Source organism: Porites lutea, chromosome 1, assembly GCF_958299795.1.
Source record: "Porites lutea chromosome 1, jaPorLute2.1, whole genome shotgun sequence".
In the NCBI taxonomy this organism is placed as follows: Eukaryota; Metazoa; Cnidaria; class Anthozoa; order Scleractinia; family Poritidae; genus Porites; species Porites lutea.
Genome location: NC_133201.1, coordinates 55,028,285 through 55,043,105, shown reverse-complemented (window position 1 = coordinate 55,043,105; position 14,821 = coordinate 55,028,285). Strand labels below are relative to the sequence as shown.

At 39.6% G+C, this 14,821-nt stretch overlaps 3 protein-coding genes across 4 annotated transcripts in view; 2 read left to right on the top strand and 1 right to left on the bottom strand.

Moving 5' to 3' along the window:
- Positions 1 to 14,821, top strand: part of LOC140922259 (ribosome production factor 2 homolog) — a 368,864-nt gene that overhangs the window by 279,492 nt on the left and 74,551 nt on the right. The window lies entirely within an intron of this gene.
- The window catches only part of LOC140922121 (tudor domain-containing protein 1-like), a 47,177-nt gene that overhangs the window by 21,507 nt on the left and 10,849 nt on the right, over positions 1 to 14,821 (top strand). For both annotated transcript variants that reach the window (XM_073372152.1, XM_073372144.1), the window contains exons 16-24: positions 151 to 319; positions 1,013 to 1,097; positions 2,094 to 2,165; positions 3,177 to 3,330; positions 9,982 to 10,094; positions 11,836 to 11,944; positions 12,211 to 12,270; positions 13,322 to 13,437; positions 14,572 to 14,634. In XM_073372152.1, the coding sequence (XP_073228253.1) occupies positions 151 to 319; positions 1,013 to 1,097; positions 2,094 to 2,165; positions 3,177 to 3,330; positions 9,982 to 10,094; positions 11,836 to 11,944; positions 12,211 to 12,270; positions 13,322 to 13,437; positions 14,572 to 14,634 (941 nt within the window). The remainder of the gene's footprint in view (positions 1 to 150; positions 320 to 1,012; positions 1,098 to 2,093; positions 2,166 to 3,176; positions 3,331 to 9,981; positions 10,095 to 11,835; positions 11,945 to 12,210; positions 12,271 to 13,321; positions 13,438 to 14,571; positions 14,635 to 14,821) is intronic.
- Positions 4,279 to 7,120, bottom strand: LOC140940054 (uncharacterized). Its single transcript, XM_073388934.1, has 3 exons — positions 6,722 to 7,120; positions 5,050 to 5,161; positions 4,279 to 4,776 (listed from the first exon to the last, which is right to left on the bottom strand). Exons 1-3 carry the CDS (start codon positions 7,040 to 7,042, stop codon positions 4,310 to 4,312), a joined length of 900 nt encoding a protein of 299 aa, XP_073245035.1. The 5' UTR covers positions 7,043 to 7,120; the 3' UTR covers positions 4,279 to 4,309.

Genomic DNA, 14,821 nt, shown 5'->3' with positions numbered 1-14,821 from the left:
AGGTGGATCCGCGCAGGGGGCTACGGTAGTTCAGGTGCAAATGGTTTAAAATTATTAAAAGGCAACATGATGAATGTCCTGTAAAATTTCTGGTATCCTGGTCAGACATACATCCTTTCTAAAAAGAAAAATTATTCTCACTTTTCTCAGGTGACATGTGCTGTGCACAGTTCACTACAGACAATCAGTGGTACAGAGCATGCATAAAAACAGCTTATTCACCAGCGTGTCCCAATGTTGTACCAACTCTGGAGAATGGTCTTTGTGTTGAAGTACAATACATTGATTATGGCAACAGTGAGTGGCTTCCTTTAAGCAGGTATTTCTCAGCCACCAATTATTTGTCTTTCTAAATTCTCTCCTTTTTTGTTAATTTATTTGTATTATTCACACAGATGTCTGTTGTACTCTTTTACCGTTTTACTATGTACTAATAATTGATGCAAAAAGGGATTGCTCAATTCAAGGACCTGTTGAGATGGATATTTTACACTATTGTACTTACCAGAGCAATCGTTTCAACCATATCCTTCTTATTTCTTACTTTGTACTTCATTTTTCAATTGGATTGGGGAAAGTATTTACCCTGGGTACCAGAAGTGCAGTGAGATGCTTTGGAGTCGGCCACTGGCTGAAGCTGTGACAAAAATTTGGGGATCAGTATAAAGACTTGACTGGAACCGTGAACTGCGCATTAAAAGTCTCTTGCACCGAGTGAAGGAAGCATTAAGAAGACGCATATGACACTGGAGCGCTTAGAACTGAAAAGTATAAGCGCTATATAAATATTTCATTATTATTTATTTATTACTGGAGAAGAAGTCACTTTATGGTCATTTCACCTATTCAAAGGAAAAACCGCACAAGTGGTGACAGCTTGTGTTAAAATGTTGGGTGCCCTGTTCAATAGACAAGTTTCAATCAAAACACTACCAGCAAAATTAATACTTATTTTCTTTCTTGTCGTTATTTCTAAAAACTATAGCCAACTTTTCCTCTTTACCTATTGCAGACTTAGAAAGATGAAAAGTGAATTTTTGAATATTCCTGAACTTGCTCAGTGCTGTTCCTTAGCAGACATTGTACCTCCTTTTCAGGTTTGTACACACGCGCTTTTTTTATTAACAATTGACATACGTAAAGTCCATTTCCGCCCGCACATAGCAGGTGCTAGCCGAGGCTGGCGGTGATACAGGGGTACAGCAGTCAGTGATAAATCAGAATGGCTAATTAACAATAAACAAATAAAGTTTAAACGAGAATAAATAACATTTACAAAATCAACCACTTGTAGCAGTGACAGGTATATATAACTGCAAAACTGAATTAAACTTTTCATACTGTATAGATGCTATTTTCTGAAGCAGAATGGGCACCTCAACATAATCGTCCTTGGCCTTTAATATCGAGGGCAACATGTTATTAATATGGTTTTTAAAAGGTCAGTTGGGAAGATGACCGAGATCATCACATATCGAGTTTAAAGCTTAGCTCCAAACCAAGCAAAAGAACCTTAGTTTTGATTCAGTCTCGATAAAAATTGCCGGAGGAAGAGAACCTGGTGTCGTGTTCATGCTTTTAGCTTTAGGGAAAAGATAACTAATGTTAGTGGGAACAGTTAAACAGTTACCTCACCATTGGCGTCTGTTCATCAGGAGAATCCTTCAGGGAACAGACTTCTGCATTTTACAGGAAACAGTTTGTTTCAAACGTTAGCCCCTTAAACCCGAGTGCCAGTGTGCATATCCTGCGCACTGTTGTTCATACGTTTCCTGTGATTCTGGAGAGGAGAATTTGTCTTATAATCAAAGCATTTTATGTCCGTTTTTCTCAAGACCTCTATGCTTGATTGACCACCATATGTAAAGGTGAAGTTTTTTAATTTTGTTATTTATCTGTTAGATTTTATGGTACAAATGCCGCAAAACAAACCTTCCACTAAGCCAAAGGACGAAATGCAAAGGAGTCCAAAAAATTTCTGTTTAAAATATGTCAAATAAAAAATAAAAATTTGCTACCATATTATACAATAGAGAAATTAGTTAATATAATTACAAATAAAGAGGTCAACCTCGCCCTTTTCTTTATTACAGGAGGAGAAGTGGCCCCCAAAAGCAACCAAGGCCTTTGGAAGTTTGACAGGAGATAAACCTCTTTTGATGACAGTGAGTTTGAATACTATTGCTGCTTTTTGATTTAAACGGTTACTTGCGGAAACCTAAAATACTTCAAAAGTATTTGCCTTATATAAATATTAGCAAGGTATTTAAAGCTGCGCGTCTTTAGGCAAATAGGCCTCAACAAACTACCGAGATTTGGTCTGCCTCAAATTTTCATCAATAATTTCAGTACCTGTTTTAAAACTCTGCCGTTTTTGGCTTCGGGGTTACACTTGTAATAACGTTACTGAAACGTGAGTTATATATGTTGTGGTTCAATTTTATCCTTGGTTTAATTTTTATTTTCCTTTGTTTTTGGGTATGGTAATGTATGAGAATCAGTTTAAAACAAAGAAAAATAAAAATTAAACCAAGGGCAAAATTGAACCACAACATATACACTTAATGTCAGATCCCGAGGGAAACAGTCAGTTTTGTTTTCCCGAGAATCAGACATCAGAACTCGAGGGAAAACAAAACTAACTGGCTTCCCAAGGGACCTGACATCAAGTGTTTTGTTATATTTCTAGACTTTCACTTCAACAGCAACAAAAGAATAACCGGAGCGAACCAAAACAGTCGACTCGGTACTTAAAACAACACAAATTCATATTCTCAAAATCACTGAATGAATGATTTTCAAAGTACCTTCCTTGTATTATCTGCACCATTTTCCTCCATTAGCGGCTATTTTTCTTCTGGGAACTTCTTGGATAACTTTAAATCTCGTTGCTTTTTAGCTTGAGGCTTCGTGTTTGAGTTGTTGTATTCACTACGAAAAAGAAAACTGGCCGGCAGGACCTGGCAGTGTTTTTCCCGCCTTTTGTCACACCACTTTCCACTTTTCTTTGATCATGTGCTGTAATGTAGCTCGAGCGGGGTACATTGCTTAATGTGTCACGATCGGGATACATTTGTTTTAGTCAAGGCCACGTGACCAAGAATCGACCAATGGCAGTCCCTGTTTAGTTGTGTGAGAGTCTTGGAATATAACAAAACGCAGTGATATCTTTTTAGGTCATTGAAAAGAAAGGCAGTAAACTGATTGTTGATTTACGGCGCCCAGAGGATGATGAGCCGACTCAAGATGATGACAGACCAGTGTCTGTCCGTGATGCTCTTGTTTTCTTGGAAGTTGCTAGATTCACTTCACCTGCTTCAAGACCTGAAGGTATTATTTAGAATTTAGCAAAAATCATCCATGCACCGCGGCATAGTTGAGTTTCTGTGTCATAAAGCAGCAACAAGGGTGTTGCTGCCCGTTGCCTAGTCTTTCAGATCCCAAAGTAATCGCCAGACTTACTGTGAAAATCCGATACCCTTAGAATCGATTAAGTTGTGGACAATTTTGGACATTTTTTCTATAAGATATTGTGTTTAACTTTGTGTTCCACATTACGCAACCAATCAAAATACGGGGAGCAGAAATGACGCTCTGCTGCCGGAGAGCACTGGCCTGCAGCAGCGTGGTCTGGGTACCAATCCCGGCATCGATGCCAATTGTGGGTCAGTTAAGTTTGTTCTGGCCCTCTTCGGTGCTTCAAGGGGGTTTTCTCTTCTAGCACTCGGGTTTTCCCCTCCATTTTATAAACCACGCAGCCCTTTTCTTTAATTTAAATTCTATTCGGAGTGATAGACGGAGAACCATTTTTTGGCCGTGTTAGTGTTCAATCGTTACTTATTCATTCAATAAATCTGAGTTGTTGTGATGGCTGAGACGTGCATTTGAAAGGTTTCATTTTATCTCAATTGCGTTTTAAATTGCACAAATCCTCTTCCAAAACGTCTTGGATTTTAAGTCGCTCTGTGTTATATGGAGCCCATTGAGTGGCACAATAGTCTGCCGTTACTTTCTATCGTTACGCAGTTTTGCTCGCCACAATCAGCAGCTGTTTTGTGGGAAGAAGCGTTGCGTGAGGACACAAAAAACGACTTTGACGGATACTAATGGCAACAGTAACTACATTTACATTTACATTTACTTGTATTGGGTCGGTAAAATTGTTAAGATATCACACCAGAAATAAAAGCAAACAATAAATAAATAAATACAGATATATTAATATATAGAATAATGATATAAAAGTTAAATAAAGAAAACTATGTGAACTACATATAACTATTATTTAAGAAAAGCCGAGAAGCATGGTTTAGCGTGTAGACGCGTACAATGCATAAACATCAACACAAGTCTGACCGCTGTTATTGTTCTCTGTACAATTCGTAAGGTCCTGTCCAAACCAAATTTGGAACTCCTGTCCAACAAACGCGGTTATTGGAGATGGAAGCTCGTTAAACACGAGTTCGGTCGCGTTTACACCTGTCCCTTTGATCTCGTATGAGTATTTACAAGGTGGCTCTTCCATTTTGTAATCCGCGAGCAGAAGGGCTGTCCTGTTCTGGAACGTAATTACGGTAAACAGTGTCCTGTTTTCGTAATTTTTATGGTTGCATCCCCAATAGGACGGTGGATCACGTTCTGAACATAAAATTGACCCGTTGATATGAACCAGTTTAAACGTATTGATGAGGCCACTCTCTGTGATGTGGAAGGTTCCATACGAGTCATTACGAGCTCCAAAGCAGACTGGGTCAATGTTGATCTTCTTCCAGTTATCTGAAAGAAATTTCCACTGTTTCTGTAAACATGAAAACAATTCTTTTGGGAAAAATGATTTTACCAGGAACTGCACGAAAGTAGCGATTACAACGGCCGCTTAAAATAACAAGGATTTGTACTTGCCACTCAGTCAGGGCTGAGTGGTTTTCCATGCAAAGCCTTGTAAATTTTGTAAGTTTTAAACTCTTCAAACTGTCGTAAAATCTCCGGGGCTCAGATTTTCTTTTGTTCATAACAGAAAAGCAACAAGAAGGAGAACTACAGTCTTACCCAGTTCGCATTTTTCTCCACTCCATGGCACTTTACATGCGCAAGCAAACGTTTTGTTTTCTTCGTTGAAGACGCAAGAACCGCCATTAAGGCATCCTGTCATTAGGCAGCCCTGAAGAAAATGTGACACTGACGTGTTACCATAAATCCCTGATCTGTTTTTTTCCATTTTCGATACCCCTAGCCTTTTCCTTTTTTTGGCCTTTGTACGCTTAAACATTTGTCGGGACGAGCGAAAAAAAAAAAAAGCAAGAAAATTAAGCTGGCGAAGACTGGCGGGAGACAGGGTGGCGCGAGGGCCTGTCCACTCCACAGGGTCCAGAGGAGATGTGTTTGTCGTTAGAACATCAAAACCCGTCGAAAACCTCTGAAAAATGGGTTATTTTGATCGCGTTACCGTTTCGTTACACATTCTATTGACCGCAAACCAATCGGGCGACGTTCTGTGCCCCAGCGAGGATATGGCTTGCGGTTATTGATTTTCAAAATGGCGAACAACGGAGTCGATCTGGGTCAGATAAGAAGCGAAGAAATCGTTTGCAGTAGATTCATTAAGATCCCATTGGGCTAATTAATCGTGCTAAGGGACAGGTATAGACATTTTTCACACGAAACTCCTCTGGACCCTGTGTCCACTCGTTTCCTTTGGCTTAAAATAACGGGCTTTTTCAGGGTTACTTGCTCCTGGCTTTGTATCGTTTTTGTCTTCGCGCCATAGTAAAAAAATGTTGTTGACAGTTTTCGAACACTTTAAACCTTTTTTGATTAGTAAACCTTCCAAAACCTTTTATAAATTAACACGTTAAATTTGAACAGAGAACGTCTTAAGCTTTGCTTTGAAGTGCTTTGCCTGACTTTAGCAAATTTCTATAGTTTTGCCGCGATGAAAGAGAGCTCTTGTTTTTGTAAACCGGCGACAGCGCCTGGATTACCGCCTGATTGGTCCGTTTTGACTGAAAGGGTCAACACTTTTAAAGTATAAACAGTGTCCCTTTATAAACGTCGTTGATGAGACGGCTTGCGTGATAAGCGCGCTTGATTTAGGAATCTCAAATTGCCTGCAGGTGGTATGCAGTTAGTATTACAGCTCCAGAAAGCAATAAGCTTCGATAGCGATAAGACGAAATAGGCAAGTTCAAAGTCGTTTTCGGCAGTCTTCCTTTCATTCTTTTTCGGCGGTCGCTTTCCTTTACGCCCATCCTCACAAGCTGAGACCCTGAAGTAGGAAGTATTTTACGCCTACAACTTAGACTTTAATTACGCAGATGTCTTTTTTTAATTTAGATAAGCTGTCAGCTGTTTCCCTTTTTACTCAAGTTTCAATTGCATTGCACTCGTCATAAATTTATTTCTTGTGCGTCTTAGCCACATTTCTTACAATTTAAACAGGTGTAACACGTACTCCTATTGGAGTCAAGGCAACGTGGATATGATGATATTTCTTATCGCAGCAATTTAAGAATAAATTAGAGAAAAAAAAACTCATTCAGTTGACTCTTGTAGGAAATCTGGTCCTTTGAGTTGAGCTCATTCACAGACGCATCGCTAAACAAAACTAACAAATCTAGGTCTTACATTCTACTTAATTATACACAAGAGAGCTGTATTAATTTTTAACGGAGTTCATGGAGTTCTTACTGATTATTTAAGCAAATGATGCTAGTTGTCTTACCTTAAGAAACATTGAAAACGTTGCGCCAGGTTGATCAATAAGCTTGGTGTCATCATTTATTGAGAAGAACTCGTGCATTTGCAGTTCACAATTGCCTTCAGTACCGCTCTTCCCAAAGGACTCGATGAAGTTAGTAGAGGTACACCATGAGTGCCCTAAACATGCTTGACTGCATAACATGAAACTAGTTGAGTCGACTCTCTTGACTGTATGTCCTTCCAACCGCTTATTTTCCCTGGTTATTAAATAAGATGATCGAGAGTTTTCTTCGGCTGCAAAAATTGTAGCAGCGATGGACCAGAAAACTAGAAAATTAATCATATTATACCGGCCGCAGTTTTAGCTTCTAGCGACCCAACATGTTTTTCCCTGGGCTTTTACGTGTCTACAAGAAGTTCTCATTTAAGGCTTCCGCTTTCTTGGGTAGCATTTAGCATTAATTACTAACTTTATCTTGATTGGCATGTGACAACCTCTGTCACAGCCATGGTGTAAAGACACCTTAATCAGGGGAATCCAATGACTATTTCTGTAAAATATCTGTTCGGAGAAGCAAATATTGCCTAGAATTAGGACGGCTAAAATTTTCTAGATGACTTTTCCATTCAGGTACAATTATCGAAGCATATGGTATAAATTCCGTACGATTTTCTGAAGCTTAATTTTCGCATTTTACTTTGTAGAAAAATAGGGAACGTAAAATTTCGCATTCAAAAATGTGATGGCGCTAAGAAACAGAAAATGTCTCACTTTCGTTATACGTCAAATTTGTATGTGTAATCAAATGGTGACGAGTGAAATTGGGGAATAATTTCACTTGCGTTTTGTCCAAATCCTAATAATTTCCTGAGCCTTTGGCGAGGGAAATTATTAGGATTTGCACAAAACGCAAGTGAAATTATTCCCTAATTTCACGAGTATACCATCTGATTACCTATTAATATCATGGGTGAGGAATTACGTTAGCAATCTTGGATTTTTGACATGTTTATCCTGGATCGTATCGATCGAGAACTCCACTCTCTCAAATGTTTAGACCTTAAATTTGGCTTATAAAGTTCAGAATTTTTCAGACTTTTTTGGAAAAATACCTGTTAGAATCCTTCTTGGTGTTCTCTTGCGTGTTCAGGTTTTCTAAAACGTCTTTTTGTGCCCTGACATCTTCATTCATGGCATTTTAAAACTTCGTCGCCTTCTTGACACTGAGACGTACGGAAGGGTTGCCATGGCAATTTGGCAATTTCACATGTGAAATTACAAATTAACGCTGAAATTTCGCGCCAAACTTAAGAAAAATAAGTCTCCGACCCTGGTAATTTCGAAAAGACTCAAGTTTGCCTAGGATGACCGAACAGATACAAATTCTATAGCTCCGCTTAGAATGCATACTCTGGATGGCCTTAAAAGTGCTTTCAATGTATTTAGGAGGAAACCATCGTTGGGTGCCCCTGTTAAATTTATCGTAACTTGCTTTGACGGGTGCAAACTCGCCATCCGCCCTCCTACTGGGGGCTCTTCACGTCGACGTTTCCATTTTTAAGAATGACAGGATAGGGGAACAATCTGTTATAATGTTTGATCTCTTTCTGTCAGCCCACAACCTTTTATGATTTGACAAAGAAACCAGGCGGCGCTGTTGCAACAAATTTCGGTCGCATTACCTCTGTTTATTTAAAGGCAGTGCAACGTTCGACATGATATTCAGTGTGTCGTCAGGTCTTTATAACGTTCTGAGTTGTGACCTTAAGACGGAATCCACTAGGGAATTGAGTAATTTTAATTTTCAGTGGACAAAAACCTTGTACCATGATTTGTAGTGATATCTGGCATAAATACCACGGGTGATATTTCAAAATTGTGATACGTAATTTCACGCGCCGTTAGGCGAGTGAAATTTGAGACAATTTTGAAATATCACGAGCGTCAAATTTCGCAAGAATTGTGAAAACACATGTAAAATCCTGAAAATTTCAAGTGCAAGCTGTCATTTTGTTAAGTTTGACATTAATTTTCTCGGGCCCCCATAAGAAATTTTCTTTGGTGTTATTACACGTAACAAATTACATTTATAGCCCTTGAAAAATGTAAAAAAGAATGCTATATGCTTTAAATTATTCTAGTACAAGGTTTTTGTCCTCTGAAATTTAAAATTATTCATTTTTCTCATGGATTCCGTCTTAAAATGTTTGTTGAAGAGATAACCAAACGAATTATAATAAAATGGCTTCACTGGATTATACATCGAATGTCAGCTGTCGTCGTTTTTGCCATTTGCTAGTATTGTGGAGTAATTGCAGGGGCGGCGTCTAGTTGACAGGGGGCGTTTATTAGAGTGGGGCATCTAATAGAAACTTAACATTGTGGAGGAGGCTTTTATTAGACAAGTCAGTTCGATCATTTACGGCGCCGCACGAGGCCCAGCAGAGTTAATCGTAAAGCCAGCAAGTACGTTTGTTTTCCGGTAAACTACTCAGAAGTTTTAACCATTTAAGTTTTCAAACTGAGTGCTCTGCCTTGCAAAGGCAAGTTCAAACCCCATTTTTAATACGTACAATCTCCTGATAATAGCGACCTTTTATACAACCATTTCGAGAAAAGTTGTCGGAAAAAATGTGCACGCGACAATCCCGGATGGCAATATGGGATATGATCAATACACTGTTCCTGACGACAGTAGCTGTCGAACCTACTTTTGTTGCTTTTTTTAGCACTAGCAAACGTATGTCCATGGCTTCTCGTGCTATTCTTTCAAATTTCTTTGAAGAACAGTAAACTCAAAACCACCCACAATACCTTTCGGGATTGTCGCGTGCCCTTTTTCTGACAACCTTTCTCGAAATAGCTGTATGCTCTTTCCCAAAACGTCATCAGGATAGACTCGACTTCCGCTTTTTCTCGGGTCCGGTTATTTCCTTGTGTGAGAAACTCGGGCTCATTTCCGTAAAGCCGCTGGTAATGGAGCCTACTTCACAGTTTCTTCAGGGTTTTTAAGGCGGCTCTTGAAATGCTATACAGGTCCCATTGTTGTATTTTAGGCAGAGCTGTAGATGTTATTATCCCATAAATGCACCTAAAAAAATACGTATTCGAGAGTTACTTACGTCTAATTCCGGTACGCGGTCACTCGATTTGTGTAACAGAATGTAGAGGTGCAGTAAATTCTGGCCCTTATCAGCTGTTTTCCTCGTTCAATTTTTTTGTTTAGTAGTATCTTGAATACCAGCATTTTTTAAAATTAATTTGGATTTGGTTTGTTACAGGACTTTTCTTTCCCAAGAAGACTTACAAAGAGCCAGTGCCCATTGGAGAAGGAGCATTTGTTGATGTTCTTGTTACACATGTGGTTTCACCTGATGAATTTTATGTACAAAAGGTCAGTACTTCTCTTACCTTTTATGCGGTTGAAATCCCACCAATTTGGACTACCTCACATGTGCCTGTATTTGAATGGGTTGTTTGTTATTTTCTACTTCATATTTGACAGACTTGTGTATTTTGGTCAAGTTAAGTTCGTGCTGGAGGACTATTGGTGGTGCTGGAGACCACGGCTATCATAAAGATGGTTCGTCTCATTACAATTCATTTGTGAACATATCTGTAACATCTTAATACATACGTACCCGTAAGCTGCCGCTTACAAGAGAGTTTTCTTATAAGTACATTGTCCCCGAAAAGCTTGTGGCAAGAGTACGTTGAGCACCTTGCCCAGATAAAAATGCGCAAAGAGAAGAAGAAAGAGGAGAATTAAAGGGAACGAATGGAACGGCTGAACCGGGAGTAGAATGACACTGACTGGGTTGGACTGTACAACTCCGACAAGCTGTCGTCCTCGAGAGTGAACGAGCTATCATTGTACCTTTCCCATGACAAGATCACCTGCAAAGGAAAGAAAGCGGAAAATGTTGCAATAATCAAAGCGCACATTGGCAGCTTGCTGTACAATTCCAGTCTATGGAGCGTCAACAACCTCGGAAGCCCCCGTTAAGAAACATGCAACAACAAGTGACCTCATCACTTTGAGAGGTCGAAACTGACTCGCAAAGTGATGCAGTAGATCGAGTTGTCGTTTCAAGCTCGAGTAGCTTAAACGACGAATCCTCACCGCACTCTGATTTTATACCAGAACCGTGTCAGGAAACATTACCTCCGTCAAAATATGGACGAAAGCGGGCACGGTTTGAGAGAGACGGTTGTGTTAGTTGGGAGAAGATAACTTTTTGATATAATTTTTCGACACTTGTAAAACCTTTGGATTGATCTTGGCTAGTAGCTTTGCTTGTACATGCAAGTTTTAGTTTTCCAAAGACTTTGTATGTTTGTTAACATAAATAAAAGAGTCGACTTTAACAGAAGCATGGAGTACTTTATTCCTTCGGATAAAAGTGTGACCCTCCTCCAACGGCAAACAAAACAGGTTTGGCCCTCTCAGATTTGAAAAATTTTTACTGATGACCCTCCCCTAAGAAGTCCCGGCCCACCCGCACCCCCACCCAATAAAAAACGTACCTTTCCTAAATGAGAAAAGATCAGTACTTCCAAAAAGTGTTTGTGTGAACCGTAATCTTGAGATGAAATTAAACCTTTAACTCCCAGAAGAGGCCAAAGTTAAAATTAGACAAAAGTTTCAATTTTTATTTTGTAAAATGCTGAATAACAAATAAGCCTATGTAAAAGTACGGCTGAAGAGAATTCATTTGAATGGTCATACGACAGGAACTCGCCCACAGACTCAAAAGTTAGAACCATCTTACAAGACTTGATCCTACACTCTTAGAGTAAAAGGTTTATGTGAAGAAATTACCCTTAAAGTGAGGTAAATACTAGAGAAAGCCTTGGTTGAAATCAACACTCAGTATCTTGTTGCTACATGTGTAATGTCCTACTCAACTGAGCTACTATAGTCTGCGAGCAAGTTCTCTGTAGGGCTCAGGGGATGGGGAGATAAAAGGGCGGATTTTTTTTTTTCCTGTTCCCCGCCCCCTGACTTCCCCAGAGAGCTCGCTCGCACGCAAGAGTCGCCAAAGCATTGTGTACTGGGAGTAATCCAAAAACAAAGACAAACCATTATACTTATAAATATTCTTTATGTAAAATGTTTGTTTTTCTCCAAACAGCTGCGAAGTGAGGAGACAGTGGAATTACAGCACATTATGGAAGAGATCAGCAAGATGTTCAGTGGGCGCCGGCGAGGAACGGAGTGGAGTGTTCCATGGCCTTATAAAGGTTACTGTTACTGTTTTTACATTTTTTTTTTATTTTGCTTTGTTGTCTGATTTTTTTCATTTCTTTTCGGCTTGCATTTGTTGAAACGCTGTGATGAAACTTACTAAAATGCGATCAGCAAATAGTTTAAAAGCGAACCACTCGGGAATGAATTAATTTGTTAAAATTGAAGAGTAAAAACGTATGAAACGAGTACGAAACTCGTCGCTCTGTTGGCATGTAATGGTGTAAAGAACTGTAACACTAAACCAAAATGAACTTTGTAGGTCTGGTTTGTGCTGCGAGATTTACTGAAGACAAAGTCTGGTATCGAGCTTTAGTTACAGGTGAGGATTCTGCGAAACAAACACAACCTAAATATCGCAAACGCTTGTTATCGCGGATACTCCCGCCGGGGACAATGAGTATATAGGCTATCGTCACAATATATCGACTCGAAAAGCTATCTGGTACCATAGTGTAAGCAGCAACGAACAAGTCCACTACATCCTAGTCCTTACTCATAAATATTTTCTTCCCTCTGCGTAGGCTGCAGTCCTCGCTCCTACGTATCCACTTCCGGTACCATCCGAATACCTGATCACACTGCACCAAAGTGTGGCAGAGAATCTACCCTATATGTGACTCTCCACTTTCCAGATCGGTGCGGCGCATTTTCGCTCCGTTAAGGCCGATTTAGACGGTGAGATTTTTGCTTACGACTATCGTGCGTGACGAGCATACGTTATGACTTTCCACCATCCACACGCGCACTATTTACACTTACGACATCCAAATGTGTCGTACGTATGTCGTTTGTTAATTTACACGACACGATCTGTCGTGAAGTCATGACGTATGCTAGTAGCGCTCGATAGTCGCAAGCAAAAATCTTGCCGTCTAAATCGGCCTTTACAGAAATCGCGCCGAAATCACCGTTCGTGATTGTGAACAGAAGCCCTATCCTGGTACGGTTTTCATGCCGGTACAGGGGCTATCTGATATACTGTGAACATAGCCTTGGTGTCCTTACTAGCGAGAGTTCGTTATAGCTGGAGTTTATCTTGAGAAGCGTCTGTGATTCAATTTTGCCGAGGATTTAGCTGCTGTCCATATCATTAGGATATCTGTGACAGTGTGGTGTCTGTAAGGCGGTATATGACTGTTTAGGGATGATTTTAGCAAAATTGCCGAAAAAAAAGATTACTGTACTTGAGAGCTAAAATATGTCCATTATTAAACAATAAAGAAAATATTCCCCATTGATAACAGTTTACCAAAGCACGCAAAATTCTGTCAACTATGAATGAGGAGTTCTTTAAAAGTTATTGGAATGCTATTGTTTGTCCAAAAGGTTGTTTGTTTTAAGGAAAGTGCCACTTTGTTGTTGTTTTACAGCCGTCAACAGTGACGAGACAGTAAATGTCACTTATGTGGACTTTGGAAACTCTGAAAAGTTGCCGTTTTCTGAAATCAGGAAACTACCCGACATGTTTCTCAGGTTACCAGAGCAGGTAATTAAACTACGATGTCTTATTTCAGTGATGCCATATGTTAGGTAAGGCTTAATTTGTTTTCAGTTCTCACTGGATGTTGGGGTAAAACAAATTGCAACAGTTAATATAAAGTCATTATACAAATAGCCTCCCATGCAGCCGTTTTTGTCTCGTCACGCAACGCTACTCCGCCAGAAGGGGGAGGAGCATTGCGTGACGAGGCAAAAAAAAGCTGCGTGGTAGACTGCCTTACGAACCCCACGTTGTTATGTTGTTGTTTCTCACGTTTTGTGCGGGGACTATTTTGGGGAAATGTTGGGACTATTATCGCAACCTCGCTACAGCCAATGAAAGAATCGTTAGTGTCTCCACAACTGTCCCAGCCATAGTGCAAACTAATACAACACCCACCCCAGTCTCACACTCAGAACAAAAAAACGCCTTCAGCTGACACCATTCAAGTTGAGCTTACCTGGCAATCAGATTAAATCCAATTTCAAATTATACCAAAGCAAGCAGATGTCAAAGCTCGTTAGTACGGACACTGAAAGGGCCATAGAAAGTGTCCCAATTAACAGCTCCTCTGTATTAACAGGGTCATGTTATTAGAGTAAAAAAAACACCTTTTAGTGGAACAAAATACTACAGAAATAAAAGGGGACGGTAGCATCGTCAAATAAAATATATCTAATTTTCATACTGGTCATTCCGCAGCCTAAATCCACTGAAAAATTCGCTCATCTGATGATCTATATACTTCTTAATCAAAATCGTTCTCTGCATAACTATTTGGATGCCTGAAAATAGTCTGAAATTGATGTCTACAAATCATCGTATTCGATGTACTGTACATTTAGCGTTGGGAACATCGGCATGCTGTCGACTGAATACCTTCAACAAGGAAAGGTTTGTTACAACATACAATTGAAGTTAGAGAAAATGTATGGACTTTCCTCTGGGACAAAGAAAACTGTTCCTGATAACGAGTTGTCTGTAAAGCGGGATTGGACTGTATTATGGAGAACCCCTGGTTTACATTATTGTAATCATCCATTAATAGCTAATTGAAAACTCTAAGGGAACTGTGTGAACAAGGAAGCATTCAATTTGGTGTTTTTAAATTTAATTTAATTTTATTTGTACTTTTTCAAGGCATTGCCTGTTTCTCTTGTGGATATTAAACCAAGTGAAGCTGAATCCGAATGGCAAAAACAGGTAAGAAGCAAAACATTCACTCTCGATATAGATATTTCTTTTCGTGTGAGTGTCTGGGGATTTGGATGGCGCAGTGATGAAAGCACTCGCCTTCCAGCAATATGGCCTAGGGTCAAGTTCCGGCTTCGACCAATCAGAAATGCTATCTGACTTAAGTTTGTGGTTGGTTCTCTTCTCTGCTCCAAGG

Excerpts from the sequence above, each read along its gene's own strand:
- LOC140940054 (XM_073388934.1), bottom strand. The coding sequence starts at position 7,042 with ATGATTAATTTTCTAGTTTTCTGGTCCATCGCTGCTACAATTTTTGCA. Across the intron at positions 5,162-6,721 it reads CGTTTTCAATGTTTCTTAAG|GGCTGCCTAATGACAGGATG; the intron begins GTAAGACAACTA and ends CATTTTCTTCAG. Across the intron at positions 4,777-5,049 it reads TGGAGAAAAATGCGAACTGG|ATAACTGGAAGAAGATCAAC; the intron begins GTAAGACTGTAG and ends AATTTCTTTCAG.